General features: G+C 47.4%; 1 protein-coding gene and 1 pseudogene across 1 annotated transcript; both read right to left on the bottom strand.

Moving 5' to 3' along the window:
- Positions 1 to 510: 510 nt before the first annotated feature.
- On the bottom strand, positions 511 to 1,443 carry ORNANAV1R3150 (vomeronasal 1 receptor ornAnaV1R3150). Its single transcript, NM_001253542.1, has one exon. It carries the CDS (start codon positions 1,441 to 1,443, stop codon positions 511 to 513), a length of 933 nt encoding a protein of 310 aa, NP_001240471.1.
- ORNANAV1R-PS3436 (vomeronasal 1 receptor ornAnaV1R-ps3436 pseudogene) lies at positions 1,962 to 2,282 on the bottom strand (annotated as a pseudogene).

The following is a 17,393-nucleotide window of genomic DNA, read 5'->3' as shown; positions in this document are numbered from 1 at the left end:
AGAAGCAGCGTGGCCTAGTTGATAAAACATGGGCCTGGGAGTCAGAAGGACCTGGGTTCTAATCCTGACTCCTCTGCTTGTCTGCTGGGTGACCTTGGGCAAGTCACTTCACTTTTCTGTGCCTCAGTTACCTCATCTGTGAAATGGGGATTAAGACTGTGAGCCTCAAGTGGGATAGGGACTGTATCCAACATGATTTGCTTGTAGCCGCTCCTGTGGTTAGTACCTGGCATGTACTAAGCGCTTAACAAATGCCACCAACCTGCATTGTCTCACAGCTACCCCAGAACTTTTATGGGGAATGGGCAGAGGTGGCCAGGTGCAGGGCTCCCTTGAGGGCAGAGAAGGATTTTAAAGGAGGGAAACCACCGTCATCATCACCCTTAATTGGTCTCCCCTAGCCCATGGGGGACTCAGAACAGATACCCCAGCATCTGAACAAGGCTGCCCAAATCAGGCTGTCTGGTCACCAGTGGGACCCACGGGAGGGCAGGCAACTACCTTAGAAGCCTAAGAGGGATCTGGGTTGGGGGCAGTTGATTGCCTTGTCCAGAATGTCCTTATTCTTCTGTCACTGTGAATGATCAAGAATGAACTGACGGTGGAGAAGGTGAGTTGAAATACCAGGTGGCTCTTCACGAGCAGAGGTGACTTTTCTTTCATGTTGACTAAAATGCTCAGCATGATGGTCTGCCTTCCATATAGAAGGACGTAGAGGGAGACCAGAGCGATGACTCTCTTGGCTGCTCTGACTTCAGGCATCACCCTGGGGAAGTGTCCGGGCTCGTGGAGGTGCTGGACCTGCTGGTGGTGTCTGTACAGGACAAACACCATGTAGCTGCTGGCCGCGCTCATGAGCCCCACGAAGAACAGATCCCGAAAAGAGAGCATGACTGTAATGGCGAAGTTGGTTTCTGCACTTTCGATGACTTTGATGCAGTATTTGAGATCCAATATGGTTTGAACATTGCCACTGTTGTTCTGGGGGCTTCTCATGTATATCGGTGCATTCAATTCTATGAGCAGATTGATGACCCAGGAGAGGGCACAGGAGGGGAGGATGCACTTGGGCAATTTGGCTTTGATTCCTGCCCAACGGAAGGTGCTGGGACTGATGGTGACAGCCTGGAACATGCTCAGGAGGCAGGTGGTGCAAATGGCAAGACCCCGGGCTACTCGGTAGAGGTACATGAGTATTTTACAGCCAACATCGTCCAGAAAATTTTTTAGCCCCCAAGCTGATAAGGTCTCTAAGACTCCACTGGTGAGGAGGATGATGGTATTAGCCAAGGCCAGCTGGGCCAGGATCAGGTCAGAGTGGCTGGGCTTGTGGCTGATGGAGACCACACGGATATAGAACAGGAGGAGGAAGACGTTCACCAATAGCCCAAGGCCGAATTGCAAGAGAATCACCATCCCAAAAGAGAATTCAGTGGAATTCATTGGCTTCAATATTCAGTTAAAACCGGTGGCAATAACTTATAGAATAATGTGGAGAAGGGGAGTTGTAGAGGAAGAGGAGTGTAAAGCAGGAGATGGAGAGAGTGAGATATAGAGAGAGAGAGCATTTAGTCATCATCGTATTTGAAGTAGTCATAGAAAAGGTTTTAATTTAGCCCTTAACAGAATGCTAAGACACTTGTATGAAGTGTCTTGGAAAATTGCACAGGTGAAAAATAAGCAGTTCCTGGCTCTCAAGGAGCTCACAGTCTCAGAATCAGGAAAGAGAGAAGGGATAACCTACAGATGGATGACAATTAAACAGTAAGACCTGAAAAACAACAGGAAAGAAATCCACAGCGATATTTACAGCAAGAGGGGTAGGACATTTTTTAAAGTGTCTATATTCATTCAGTAGTATTTATTGAGCTCTTACTATGTGCAGAGCACTGTACTAAGCGCTTGGAATATATATATATATATATACATATATATATATATATGTATATAGATAGAGACCGAGAGAGAGAGAGAGAGAGAGAAAGAAGGATGTAGAGGATGACCAGAGCAATGACTTTCTTGGCTGCTCTGACCTCGGGCATTGCCCTGGGGGAGTAGTCCGGCTCGTGGAGGTGCTGGACCTGCTGGTGGTGTCTGTGCAGGACAAACACCATGTAGCTTCTGGCCATGCTCATGAGCCCCATGAAGAACAGATCCCTGAAACAGCATGACTGAAATGGCCAAGGTGGTTTCTGCACTTTTGATGACTTCAAAGCAGTATTTGAGATCCAATATGGTTCCAACACTGCCACTCCTGTTCTGGTGCAGCTGTTCTGCAGCTCAATAATGATAAATGTGGTATTTCTTAGGCTTAAAATGTGTCAGGCACTATACTAAACGCTGAGATGGATAAAAAGCAAACTGGTTTGGACATAGTGCTTGTCCTAAGTGAAGATCACAGTCTCAATCCCCTTTTACAGATGAGATAACTTAGGCCCAGAGAAGTGAAGTGACTTACACAAGGTTCCACAGCAGACAATTGGCAAAGCTGGGATTAGAACCCATGACCTTCTGACTCTCAGGCCCGTGCTCTGTCCACTCCACTATCCTGCAATGACATCCTGGGTCAGACAAAGCATCTGACCACCCCACTGCTCTCTCTCCAATCCAGTTCCAAAGGCCCTTAGAGAAACAGTGAAACCATTTCTCTCTTGGACATCCATCCCCGAATCTGTGTCCCAATCAATGCCCTCTGTCAATCCACTATGGTCAGAGGGACTGATATCTGAGCTCTAGTCCCAAAGCCCAACTAGCCCCACCAGTGAGAACTGCCAGTTAATATTTTTTAAATTTAATTTTTCCTTTATGATACTTGTTAAGAGCTTACTATGCTCCAGGTTCTGAACTAAGTTCTGGAGTTTATATAAGCTGATCAGGTTAATATAAGCCGATCAGGCTGATATAAACTTATCTAGTTCCTCCTCTCCGGAGAGTTGGGAGATTTCCTTGCAGCTGTGTAGGCTCCATCCATCCTTTGTGGCTTGTGGGATGTGGACGGTTAAGCACAAAACACAGCCACTGGACAGTATTGTCAGGTCACAGAGAGCACTCTGAGCATAACAATAATTAATTAATTATGGTACTTTTTAAGTGCTTACTTTTGCCAAGCACCATTCTAAACTCCAGGGTACAAGCAAGTTGACCAGGTTGGACACAGTCCCTGTCCCACATGGGGCTCACACTCTTAATCCCCATTTTACAAATGAGAAAATTGAGGCCCAGAGAAGTGCAGTGCCTTGCCCAAGGTCACACAGCAGACATGTGGTGGAGCCATGGTTGAGAACCCAGGTCCTTCTGACTCCCAGGCCTGGGCCCTCTCCACTAAGCCATGCATGCTCAGTTTCCCATGAGGCCAATCGTGCCCTGGCCACAATTGGGACTTTAATGCTAGAGGAAAGACCCTTCCTCCACTGCACTACCCCTTTGGTGACGATGCCCCTGCTAGACTCTCCCTCTCTGCACGGCGCTCTAAGAGAAAGGCACAGGTCTGAGATGTGGCATTATCACACTCACTGGGTTGTATGGCAAAGGGGGATGGGCTCAGTTGATTCTGTTACTTAAGAACAACAGTGAGGGAATTATAACAATAATAATAATAACTGTAGTATTTGTTAAGCTCTTACTATGTGCCAGGCACTGTATTAAGGACGGGGATGGATATGAGCAAATCGGGTTGGGCACAGTCCATAGGGCTCACTGTCTCAATCCCCATTGTACAGATGAGGTAACTGAGTCCCAGACAAGTAAAGTCACTTGCTCAGTGTCGCAGAGCAGAGAAGTGGCAGAGCCAGGATCAGAACTCATGAACCTTTGACTCCTAAGCCAGGACTTTATCCATTACACAATACTGCTTCTCCAGGGAAGGAATAGACAAGTGATGGAGGGCAGAGTGGAGATGTTTGGAGCATGAAAGGATGATAGAGTGAAAGGCTGGTGCTCAGATAGGAGAGAGAGGTGGAAACACCCAGGAAACTGGAGAAGAGACAGCACATTAGGGTTTATTGCTCTGTTCATTCATTCATTCAATCATACTTATTGAGCAATTACCATGTGCAAAGCACTGTACTAAACTCCTGGAAAGTACAATACAGCAATAGAAAGAGACAATCTCTGCACACAACAGGTTCGCAATCTGGAGGGTGGGGGAGATACAGATATTAAAACAAGTAAACAGCCATCGGTATAAATAAATAGAATTATAGATATATACTTATATGCGTAAGTGCTGTGGGGTGGGTAGAGGAAGAGAAAAGGGAGTGAGTTGAGGTGACACAGAAGGACGGGGGAGCTGAGGAAGAGGGGACTTAGTGTGGGAAGGCCTTTTGGAGGAGGTGTGCCTTCAGTAGGACTTTGAAGGGGGGAAGAGTGATTGGTGGATTTCAGGAGGGAGGGTGCTCCAGGCCAGAGGTAGGATGTGAGCCAGGGGTCGGCGGAGAGACAGGCAAGATCAAGGCACTGTGAGAAGGTTAGCACCAGAGGAGTGGAATGTGAGGACTGGGATGTAGACGAGAAGGGAGGAGAAGTAAAAAGGGGCAAGGGGATGGAGAGCTCTGAAGCCAATAGTGAGGAGTTTTTGTTTGATCCAGAGGTTGATAGACAACCACTGGAGATTTTGGGGGGGGGGGGGCATGCCCTGAATGTTTCTGTAGAAGGATAATCTGGGCAGCAGAGTGAAGTATGAATTGAAGTGGGGAGAGACAGGAGGTTGGAAGGTCAGAAAGGAGGCTGATGCAGTAATCCAGTCAGATAGGTTGAGTGATTGTTCTCTGCTGCCTCCACCTCCAATGTGGCCCCCTGGGCTGAAGAGAAGATCTCTGCAACCCTGACACATCTGCCCACTCCCTCTCCTGTTTCTGTGGGAGCTGGAATCGATGTTCAGTCAGAGTTGTCCTGGAGTATGTCTGAGAGGAGACAAGGATCAGGTTCTGAAGGGACAAGGACCAGGTTCTCCCAGGCCATGGTCACGCAGCCCTGCTATGTGGAAAAGCACAGCTGCAGGAGGGAGGGGGAACCGTGGGGCACAGGGAGAAAAGCACTTTGTAACCACCTGTCTTGGCCCCAGGCCTCCCAGCCAACCGACATCTGAGGGTTAACTGGGAGCTCTTCTGAACTTGTAATGCCCATCTGTATGACAACATTTTGCCTTCTACGTATCAAGATTGAAACTGATTTTTTTTTTCCCTAGACCTTGGCCAGGAGGGCATCCAGTCTAATACTGAGGGGCTTCTCCTCCAAAGGTTCTGGATATGGGAAAGTGGGAACCCTGGGAGAAGGTTCTTCAAGGGTACCAGCCCTGGTTTCTTCTCCGGAGTTGCAGTCCAAAGCTGCAGAATTCCTATGGAAAACCTGAAATAACACTGACGGAGAGACAGCCTTATCCTACTCACCCCTAATCCATTGGTCCTGCTGGCTGGAAGGGCAGCTCGTGGGCAGTCAGACTCTGGCAGGACACGGTTGAGGCAGCATTTAACATCTGCTTTCCTCACCTCTCCCTTCCCTCAGGGAGTGATTAGTGTGTTTGTGTGTGTGTATGTTTGTGACTCCCTGAGCATTAATCCACTCTGGCACTCTCTGGGACATCTGGAAACACTCAGCCTCCCCCTCTTGTTGCCCCGGAGCTGGGAGACGATGAGCCTGGATCTCTCCCCTTAATTACACACTGCTAATTGAACATCAGAGATGTCCATGGAAAGATGTAGCAGTCCCAGGGTCATATTCAGCAGTCCAGGGGACAACCCACCTCCCACCCACAGCTTTGCCAGGACCCAAGTCTGTGTCTATTGTGATGCTGTTTCCTTGGTTCTTATTTCCAATCCTCTTACATCAGTCGGCATACCAGTGATATTTATTTTGCTTGTAGTATGTGCAGAGCACTGTGCTTAAGAGAGTGGAAGAAGACAGTTCAGTAGAGTTGGTAGGCATGATCCCTGTTCACAAGGACCTTACAGATTGTAAGGGGAGAAAAAAATTAAAATAAGTAGCAGGAGGATATTTACATAACAGGGTGAAATTGAAGTGTTCAAGGATACAGATCCAAATGATTCAGAAGTCAGGGTAATAATGTTAATGATGATGATAGTATTAAGTGTTACAATGTGTCAAGCACTGTTCTACGCATTGGAGTCGATACAATTTAATCAGATTGGACACAGTCTCTGTCTTTCATGGGGTCCACAGTCTATATCCCCATTCTAAAGATAAGAAAACTGATGCATAGAGAAGTTAAGTGATTTGCCCAAGGTCACACAGCATATAAATGGTGAAAGTGGGATTAGAACCCAGATCCTTCAGATTCCCAAGCCCGTGAGGATATAGTCAGGGATGGTCTCTGGGAGCAACTTGATTTTAGAATAGAATCAAGGGAGGTACACCTCATTAACAAAATAAATAGGGTAATAAAAATATATACAAATGAGCACAGTGCTGAGGGGAGGGGAAGGGAAAGGGGGAGGAGCAGAGGGAAAGGGGGTTTAGCTGAGGGGAGGTGAAGGGGGGAAGGGGGAGGGAGCAAAGGGCGGAGGGGGAGCAGAGAGGGAGCAGAAGGAAAAGGGGAAGCTCAGTCTGGGAAGGCATCTTGGAGGAAGTGAGCTCTCACTAGGGTTTTGAAGAGGGGAAGAGAGTTAGTTTGGTGGAGGTAAGGAGGGAGGGCATTCCAGGACAGCGGTAGGACGTGGGCCAGAGGTCGACGGTGGGATGGACGAGAAGGGGGGATGGTAAGGAGGTGAGTGGCAGAGGACAGGAGGGTGCGGGGTGGGCAGTAGAAAGAGAGAAGGGAGGTGAGGTAGTAGGGGGCAAGGCGATGGAGAGCCTTGAAGCCCAGAGTGAGGAGTTTTTGCGTTATGTGGAGGTTGACAGGCAACCACTGGAAATATTTAAGGAGGGAGTGACATTCCCAGAGCGTTTCTGCAGGAAGATGATCTGGGCAGTGGAATGAAGAATAGACTGGAGTGGGGAGAGAGAGGAGGAAGGGACGTGGCTCAGTGGAAAGAGCCTGGGCTTCGGAGTCAGAGGTCATGAGTTTGACTCCCGGCTCTGCCACTTGTCAGCTGTGTGACTGTGGGCAAGTCACTTAACTTCTCTATGCTTCAGTTCCCTCATCTGTAAAATGGGGATTAAAAGTGTGTGAGCCCCACGTGGGACAACCTGATTACCCTGTATCTCCCCCAGCACTTAGAACAGTGCTCGGCACCTAGTAAGCGCTTAACAAATACCAACATTATTATTATTAGATAAGAGAGAAGGCTGATACAATAATCCAGCCAGGATATTATGAGAGCTTGTACCAGTACAATAGCCGTTTGGATGGAGAGGAAAGGGTGGATCTTGAGGATACTGTGAAGGTGAGACCGGCAGGCGTTGCTGATGGATTGGATGAGTGGGGTGAATGAGAGAGCAGAGTCAGGGATGACACCAAGGTTGTGGGTTTGAGAGACAGGAAGGATAGTTGCACCATCCACGGTAACAGGGAAGTCAGGGAGAGGACAGGGCTTGGGAGGGAAGAAAAGGAGCTCAGTTTTGGACATGTTGAGTTTTAGGTGGTGGGCAGACATCCAGATGGAGACGTCCTGGAGGCAAGAGGAGATACAAGCCTGAAGGGAGGGGGAGAGAACAGGGTAGGAGATGTAGATTTGTGTGTCATCTGCATAGAGATGATAGTTCAAGCTGTGGGAGCAAATGAGTTCACCAAGGGAGTGAGTACAGATGGAGAACAGAAGAAGGCGAAGAACTGACCCTTGAGGAACCTGTACAGTTAGTGGATGGGAGGGGGAGGAGGAGCCGGCGAAGGAGACTGAGAATGAACGGCCAGAAAGATAAGAGGAGAACCAGGAGAGGACGGGGTCTGTGAAGCCAAGGTGAGATAAGGTGTGGAGGAGAAGGGGATGGTCTACAATGTCAAAGGCAGATGAGAGGTCGAGGAGGATTAGGATAAAGTAGGAGCCATTGGATTTGGCAAGAGGGAGGTCATGGGTGACCTTTGAGAGAGCAGTCTTGGTAGAGTGGAGGGGACGGAAGCCAGATTGGAGAGGGTTCAGGAGAGAGTTGGAGTTGAGGAATTCAAGGCAGAGAGTGTAGACGACTCATTCTAGGAGTTTGGAAAGGAAGGGTAGAAGGGAGACAGGGCGATAAGTGGAAGGGGAAGTGGGGGCAAGAGAGGGTTTTTTTTGGGATGGGGGAGACATGGGCATGTTTGAAGGCAGAGGGGAAGAAGCCATTGGAAAGTGAGTGGTTAAAGATAGAAGTTAAGGAGGGGAGGAGGGGAGGAGGGAAGGGGCGATAGTTTTTATAAGTCAAGTGGGAATGCGGTCCTAAGCACAGGTGGAGGGGGTGGCACTTGCGAGGAGGGAGGAGATCTTCTCTGAGGATACTGCAGGGAAGGATAGGAAAGTAGGGGAGAGGGTTGGTGGGGGGGAGGCTGAAGGGGGAAGGGTGACTTTGGGGAGCTCAGACCTGATTGGTTTAATTTTCGTGATGAGGTAGGTGGCCAGATCCGTTGGGGGTGAGAGATGGGAGAGGGGGAGGAACAGGGGGCCTGAGGAGAGAAGTAAAGGTCCAGAACAATTGGCAGAGGTGACAGGCATGGGCGTCAGTGAGGGAAGAAAAGTAGTTTTGCCTGGCGGAGGAGAGGGCAGAGGTAAGGCAGGAAAGGATAAAGTTGAAATGGATAAGGTTGGCTTGGTGTCCGGACCTTGGCCAGCAGGGCTCGGCAGCTCAAGCATAAGAGCGAAGGAGGCGGACAGAGGCAGAGATCCAGGGCTGAGGGTTAGTGGAGTGAGAGCAGCGGAGGGAGGGGGGGCGAGTGAGTTGAGATGAGTAGAGAGGGTGGAGTTGAGAGAGGTAACCTGATCACAGAGAGTGGGAAGAAAGGATAGGGAGGCAAGGCGGGGAGAGATGCTTTTGGAGAGACGGATGGGATCAAGAGAGCGGAGGTCTCTGTGGGAGAGTTATACAGATTTTCAGGGGAAGAGAGTGTGAGAGAGGAAGCAGGTGAGAAGGTTATGGTCCGAGAGAGGGATTTCGGAGTTGGTGAGGGAGGAGATAGTGCAGGGATACTAGATGATGAGATCAAAAGTGTGACCAAATTGGTGAGTGGGCGAGGTGTGGTGGAGCAGGAAGTTGGGAAAGTCAAGCAGTGATAGCAGGCGGGCGGCAGAGGTGTCACCAGGTACATCCATGTGGATGTTGAAGTCTCCGAGGATCAGAGTGGGCAGAGAGGGGAGATAAGGAAGGTGAGAAAGACGTCAAGGTGGTTGAGGAAATTGGAGGTGGGAACAGAAGGCGGTAGATGACGGCTACAAGAATCTGGAGGGTGTGGTAGAGGTGCCATCAAACCTGGCACCTCCCGGTGGGCAGGAATCAAAGCCCAATTACCCAAGTGCATCCTCCGCTCCTGCATCTTCTCCTGGATTCTCAATCTGCTGTTTGACATGACTACACCGATGGCCGTTATGGGACCTGTAACGGCATCAGCATAAATAAAGTCATCCTCCTGAAATACTGTTCTTCCATCAGTCTCAGTGCAGGCACAAACCTGCTTAATTCGGTGGTGCTTTCTCTTCGCGATATGTTCTTTATGGGGCTCATGAACATGGCCAGTGGCTACATGGTGCTTGTCCTGCACACCTCCCTGGGCCCGGCCACTCCCCCAGGGCGATGCCCAAGATCAGAGCGGCCAAGGGAGTCATTGTCCTGGTTACCCTTTATTCCTCTATGGACAGAATACAATCAACCCTGAGTTACTTATTACCTACCAAGGAAAATTCCTCTGGTTCTTAATAGCAACTGTATTATGTCTTTCACTTTCTCAACTGTCAGTCCATTTCTGATTATTCTCAGCAACAGGACAGTGAAAATGTTCTGGAAAAGGGATTCTCATATTCCTGTCTGGCATCCCTCTTAGAGTGTAAGGAAATGGAGCATGTCTGATGGGAAGTGGGGGACCGAGGGATCTGGGTAGCAGGATGAGCTCAGAACTGGGTTTGATGTGTTAGATATACTGTGTCTTTCAAGTCCCATTCTCCTGGATACCCAGAGACCTGGTACTTCCATCTCCATGTCGCCGACTTTCCATCTCTGTACGTGTTTGTGACACGGAAGCAGAACCGCCTAGGGTGCTGGTACCCTGTTCCAAGTTTCCCCATGGTCTGTAACACCAACTGATCCCTGATAATTCTAGGGGAAAGGGGAGAGCCCAGGATATGGGGAGACCTCACCTCCTCCAAGAGGCCTTCCCAGACTGATCTACCCCCTTTTCCCTCTGCTCCCTCTGCTCCCCCTCCACCCTCTGCTCCTCCCCCTTCCCCCTTCACCTCCCCTCAGCTAAGCCCCCTTTCCCTCTGCTCCTCCCCTCCTCCCCCATTCCCCTCCCCTCAGCACTGTGCTCATTTGTATATATTATTTATTACTCTATTTATTTTGTTAATGAGGTGTACATCCCCTTGATGCTATATATCATGATAATGTTGTCTTGTTCTTGTTTCGTGCTGTTTTACTCTGCCGTCTGTCTCCCTCGATTAGACTGTGATCCCATCACTGGGCAGGAATTGTCTCTATCTGTTGCTGAATTGTACATTCCAAGCGCTTAGTACAGTGTTCTGCACATAGTAAGCGCTCAATAAATGCTATTGAATGAATGAATGGGGCTGGGGGTAAGTTCAGGTCCGTCAGGGTCTGCCAGCATTCCCATGATGTATCCCTTTTCTTACAAAGGACCGTTTAAGGGAGTGTGAATATCTCAGTGCAAACCATCCCCACCAGTTCAAATACAAATGGATGGGCATGTCTTGCTGGAGGTGGGGCATACCTCTCCATGACTGGTGTCTGACCAGTGCTCATCAAAATAGAAAGAGCAAGAAAATATGCACGACTCAGTTTTTATTGACACAACGTCCAAGTATGCAAGATATTCGCTCTCAACCACAAAATCATGGATACAATCTCACCACCGGCAGTGGAATTTAGAAGGAACATGGCCTGGAATACCATCATTAGTATTATTATTAGTGGATAAAGCAAGGGCCTTATAGTCAGAAGGACCTGAGTTCTAATCCTAACTTTGCCACTTGTCTGCTGGGTGACTTTGGATAAGTCACTTTACTTCTCTGAGCCTCAGTTACCTCATCTACAAAGTGGGGTTTAAGACTACAAGCTCTATATGGGACAGAAACTTTGCCCAACCTGATTAACTTGTGTGTACCTCAGTGTTTAGTACAGTGCCTGCCATATGGAAAGCACTTAAATATCATAAGAAATTTTTGAACTACGAAACAACTCTACTGCCTTTCTTATCATTCTTATCCTTATTTCTCTACTTATTATTATCATCATCATCTTTATTATTTAGTGTTATTAGTGTAGTTTTAATAGCAGTTGTTTTAGTAGTATAGTAGGAATGGAATTGATGGCATTTATTAAGCACTCATTTCATGCATTGTACCGTACCATTATTTTATTGATGTCTGTCCCCTTTAGTCTGTGAGCACACTGAGGGCAGGGAATGTGTCTGTTTATTGTTATATCTGTTGTACAGTACTGTGCACACATTAAGTGCTCAATAAATACCAGTTGAGTGAATGAGTGAATATGGGAATACCAGAAGCTTGGAAAGTATAGAACGGCAGTCACAACTACCAGCCCAGTGGTCCAACCAGAGAGACAAGAATAATAACACAAATCACAGATCATAAGCACCATGAGATCCAGGAACTCCCATTTTAACTCTATTCTATGTTAGAGTACACTACAATAGAGTTGGTAGACCTGATCCCTAACCAACAAAAACTATAATCTATAGGGGAGGCAGACATTTAAAAAAATTACGAACAGGGGAAATGTCATAGTTAAAGAATATGCACATCATGCTGTGGGACTGGGCTTGAGGTATCAAAATGCTTAAAGGATACAGACCCTTGTTGATGCAAAGGGAGAATAGTGTTGGAAGGGCTTCTTGGAGGAGATATAATTTTGTATATAATGATGTTGACTTTGAAGATCATGATGTTGATGATGATGAAGATCGTTGATTAAAATGATTCGTAGTGGAGATTTTGTACTTGTGTCCTTCCAAGTATCAAGCAGAATTTTCTCTTGGCACCTCTGTGCCACTGTATTTATGACTGCCACCTTACAGGTGAGTAAACTGAGGTCCAGAGAGTTGGAGTGACTTGCCCAAGGTCACCCAGCAAGCATGTGGTAGTGATGAGACAAGAATCTGGGTTTCCTGACTCCTAGACCCAGGCCCTTTCCACTAGATGATTAAGGATATTATTAAGTGGTTACTATACACCAACCTCTGGGGTAGAAACAAGGTAATCAGATTGAACACATTCCCTGACCTCTTCTGGGCTCAGAGTCTAAGTGATCTTATCCCCATTGAACAAGAGAGGTAACTGAGGCACAGAGAGATTCAGTGACTTGTCCAAGATCTCACAGAAGGCAACTAGCAGAAGCTAGGACTCCTGACTCCTAGTCCCATCATTGGTCTCTGTGGGAAATTTCCATCTACCCCTGGAGGAGAAAGTCCTGGTGCTGGCCTGGTGTCCACCATTCCCCCATTGGCCAATCTTCACCCATCAACACCTGCAGCTCCCCTGGGTCCTCAGGCCCAAGGAGAAAGCTGGAGATGAGGCAATCTGGCCCCAGAGAGCCATCAGTGGTGGAGGTGAGGGTCAAAGGAGCTGAAGGATTGCATAGAAAATCACTGGCATCAGTGAATAACATGAAGACAGTAATAATGTAGTAGTAATAATGATAAAGATAATAATAGCAATGATAATGAAAATCATTGCTATTTGGAAATAGACACAAGATAATAATGATGGACATAGTCCCTGTACTAGATGGGATTCACAGATTAAAGAAGAGAACAGACATTTGAATCACATTTAGCAGATGAGGAATTTGAGGCCCAGAAAAGTTAAGCAACTATCCCAAGGTCCCACAGCAAACGAGTGGTGGAGCCAGAATGAGAATCCATGTAAATCCCCACTCCCTGCCCCTGGCTCTTCTTGTCCTGCCTCCATGCTTTTCTCTCCCTTCCCCTTGATCCTTTATCTTCTCTGTACTTTCCCTTAATTCCTCTCCCTTGGTTTCCCCTCTCCTCTTTCCTGCTCTGCCCTTATAATCTCTTCATTTTTTCTCTCTTTCTCTCCGTTACCCTTCTCTCTATCTCCTCTTATCCCTTTTCTCTTTATTCCCCTGCCTCATTTATTTCTCCCCCTGTCCCTTCTCTTTTTCTTCTCCTGCCCCTTCTCTCTTTCCCCCCGGGCCTGTCTCCCTTTCTCCCCGAGTTTTTTTTCCCTTTTTCCCTTTACCTTTTCCACTGTCCTTTTCTGTTTTGTCTTCTCTCCTCCCCACTCGTTCTTGACATAGCTCTCATCACTCTTTCAGGCCTTACCCCCTGGCCACCTACTGGGGAAGGCAGGAGGTCAACAGAGCTTTTCTTGTTCCACAGAAGTCCATCCTGCTGTGAACCCACCCTGAAGCCAAGCAGAATGTAGAGTACGTCTCCTTCCCGCTCAAGACACGACTGGTCTCAGGAACTGAGAATGCTCAGCAAGGTCTCTCTCTCTCTCTCTCTCCCTCTCTCTCTCTCTCTGTTGTCCAAGAGTCACTATTCATCACCCGGGCTTCCCTTCCCTCCACCATGAGAACCGAGAGGTGGATTGGAGAAGAGGCCAGTCTCAGCTCACCCATATAGTGGTCCCCTCAGGTCTCACAGAATCCATCATCCGGAGAGGAGAGACTGAGAGTCCCTGAAGGCCTCTTCCACATTTCCTTTAAATTTTCCCAAGGATCTCATTGGAATCCTACCTAGTCTTGCCTGATTTCAAGCTGGAGAGTTGCAGGCCATCCTTACTGAATTGAGGGGTGTGAGTCCTACATTCGCTGAGAGAAAACTAAATTGGGACCAAATGAGATCTGGGAACCTTCTAAGTGGTGTCTGTAAGCTGCCTGGGGACAGTGTAGATAGTAGTCCTGAAATAAACTGGACATCCACATGAATTAATCATCATTTCTGTTTCTCTCTTTCTCTCTCTGTCATTCTCCATCTCTGATCCGATTGGACATAGTCTCTGTCCCCTATTGAGGCACCGAGACTAAGAGGGAGGGAGATTAGAGAGCTTGTCCCCATTTAACAGGAGAGGAAACTAAGACACAGAGAGATGCAGTGACCTGTCCAAGGTCCCACAACAGATAATTGGCAGAACCTATGTATCCTGACTTCTAATCCCATCATCAGTCCATGTGGGAAGTTTCCATCAACACCCTGGAAGCGGCAGTCATGGTGCTGGTCAGGTGTCCACCATTCTCCCAGTGGTCAATGATCGCCTATCAGCACCCACAGCTTCCCTGGGTCTCTGGGCTAGGGGAATAAGCTAGGGATGAGGCAGTCTGGCCCCAGACAGGTCAGCATTGGTGGAACTGGGGGCGGTGGTGAAAGGGGTGAAGAACTGGGTAGGACTCCACTGCCATCAGTGAACAACCTGAAAGGTAAAAATGGAATTATTACTATTATTATTATTATTATTATTATTGCTGTTACTGATTTTAGGTCTTTAAGCCAAACACCTTTCTAAGCTTTGGGATAGATAAAAGACAAACAGGTTGGATACAATCCCTTTCCCAAATGGGTTTCACCGTCTAAATAAGAGTGAGAACAGGCATTTAATTCACATTTTATAGAGAGGAACCTGAGACCCGAGAGGAAACTAAGACCCAGAAAAATTAAGTGGCTTGCCCTAGGGCCTACAGGAAACAAGTGACAAATGTTTCAGTTCAGTGTGGCTTAGTGGAAAGAGCTCGGGGTTGGGAGTCAGAAGTCATGGGTTCTAATCCCAGCTCCTCCACTTAGCTGTGCGACCTTGGGCAAGTCACTTCACTTCTCCGTGCCTCATTTACCTCATCTGTAAAATGGGGATTAAGACTGTGAGCCTCAAGGGGAACAACCTGATTACCTTGTATCTATCCCAGTGCTTAGAACAGTCCTTTGCAAATAGTAAGTGCTTAACAAATACCATAATTATTAATTATTAGTATTATTATTATTAACTGGGATTAGAAGCCAGGTATTTCCCCATGCCCTGCACTTGGCTCTACTTGCATATTTTTCACACTTTCTGTCTTTTCCCCTTTAATCTTCATCTCCTCTGCATATCCCTTAACCTCTTCTCCCTTGGCTTACCCTCTCCTGTTTCCTGCTCTTCCCCTTCTATCTCTCTGTACTTCCTGTCTTTTTTCTCATGTCCCTTATCTTTCTGCCTCTGTCCCTTCACTGTTTCTTCCATCCCTTCTTTCTTCACCTGTCCCTACTCTCTTTCTCTACCTGTCCCTTTTCTCTTGCCCCTCCGGTCCCTTGATTCTTTCTCCCCCAACCCCATCAACCCTTTCTCTCCCAGTCCCATCTCCCTTTCTCCTTTGGTGTCTTCTCCCTTTCTCCCCCTGTTCATTCTCCCTTTTGCTCTTTATCCTTTCCTCTCTCCTTTTTCTTTTTCTCCCCTATTCTTCCCACCAGTCCTCTACACAATCCCTTTCACTCTTTCTGGCCCCACTCCCTGGCCACCTACTGCCAGGGATGTCCTATCTGGTCCTTTAATACATTTGACCCCCATCTCCATCACTGCTGTCCTGTTTGGGACCAGACTGCCTCATCCCCAGCCTATTCCCCGGGGCCTGGGGACACGGGGGAGTTGCAGATACTTATGGGTAAACATCGGCCACTGGTCAAATGATGGAAGCAGCATGGTGTAGTGAATTGAGAATGGGCCTGAGAGTCAGAAAGTCATGGATTCTAATCCCGGATCTGCCACTTTTCTGTTGTGTGTCCTTGGGTAAGTCACTTCACTTTTCTGTGTCTCAGTTACCTCATCTGTAAAATGAGGATTGGAGACTGTGAGCCCATGTGAGTCAGGGACTGTGTCCAACCCTATTGGTTTGTATCCACCCCAGTGACACATAGTAAGCATTTAACAAATACCACAATTATTATTATTATTATGGGCACATGACAAGTACCAGGACTGTTTCCTTCAGGCTGTTGATGGAAACTTTCCTCATGGAGTGATGAGGGGACTAGGAGTCAGGAGACATAGGTTCTGCTACAAGGAGACATGAGTGCTTTCCTGTTCCTCTAAAGCCCACCCTTGTGAGAGCTCTCCCTGAAGGTATCCAGAACACAGAACAAATCTCCTTCCTGCCCAGGCCTGATCTCCCTCTTTTATACTTGAATGGTGTGTGTTAAGCACTTACTATATCCCAAGCACTCAAGTAGACACAAGTTAATCAGGTCGGGCACAGCCTCAGTCCTACACAAGGCTCACAGTCTCAAGTTGAGAGAGAAATGGTATTGAATCCCCATTTTATAGCTGAGGAAACTGAGTCCAGAGCAGATAGCAATAATAATAATAATAATAATGGCATTTGTTTAGTGCTTACTATGTGTCAAGCAGGATTAAGTGATTTGCCCAAGGTCACACAGCTAGGGAGTGGTGGAGCTGGGATTAGAACCCAGGTCCTTTGACTCTAAGACCACAGCATCAGGTAATGCTGCTTGTTAAGATGTAAATTTGATCCAAAATGTAACTATACCTGGAATTGAGGTTCCTCCTACTAAGCTGTGAACTTCTTGAGGAGAGAGATCGTATCTTCTAAACAATTTCATGCTCCAAAATGACTAGTATAGGACTTATTCTGATTATTGTGTTCTCATTTATGTGAACGTGAAAACGTAATGACCTGAAACGTCCTCTCACATATCTGTGAGAAGAATCTGTACATTTGCAATCTTCAACCATGCTCCAACTCACTTTGCAATGAGCTCTCTGACCTGGTTTCTCTGACCAGTTTCCAAGGTTCACTCTTCAACGCTCGGGACTCCCTCCCTTCCATCATGGGATCCGAGAGGTGGAGTGAAGAATAGCCAAGTCTAGACTCGAACCTACTCTGGTCACTTGGGGTTTCACAGAATCCAACACCCTGAGAAGAGAGACTGAGTGTCCCCCAGGCCTGTTCCCATGTCTTCTTCAAATTTTCCCAGGTGCCCCATGGCAATCCTGCCTTGGGGATTTCCATCCTTCCTTGCTGAATTGGGGGCGAGTTCCCTGCATTGTCTGGGAGACAAGGTTGAATTGCGACAAAGTGGGATCAGGGAATCTTCTGAGAGGCTTATTTAACCTTCCCACAGGGAAATATGTTTGTCAGGGGCCCATGTGGAAAGTAATCCTGAAATTAACTGGGCAAACAAATGAATTAATACATTTTTCTGACTCTCCCTGCCTCTTTCAATCTCTGTCTTTATTTTTACCTCTCTCACACTCAATCTCTCCACTTTGTTTTTCTGTCATTTTCTGAGATAGTCTCTCTTTCTCTCTGTCTTTCTCTGACTATCTCTCTAATAT

The sequence above is a fragment of the Ornithorhynchus anatinus genome, chromosome 15 (assembly GCF_004115215.2).
Source record: "Ornithorhynchus anatinus isolate Pmale09 chromosome 15, mOrnAna1.pri.v4, whole genome shotgun sequence".
NCBI classification, from domain to species: Eukaryota; Metazoa; Chordata; class Mammalia; order Monotremata; family Ornithorhynchidae; genus Ornithorhynchus; species Ornithorhynchus anatinus.
This window is presented reverse-complemented; position numbering and strand designations above follow the sequence as displayed.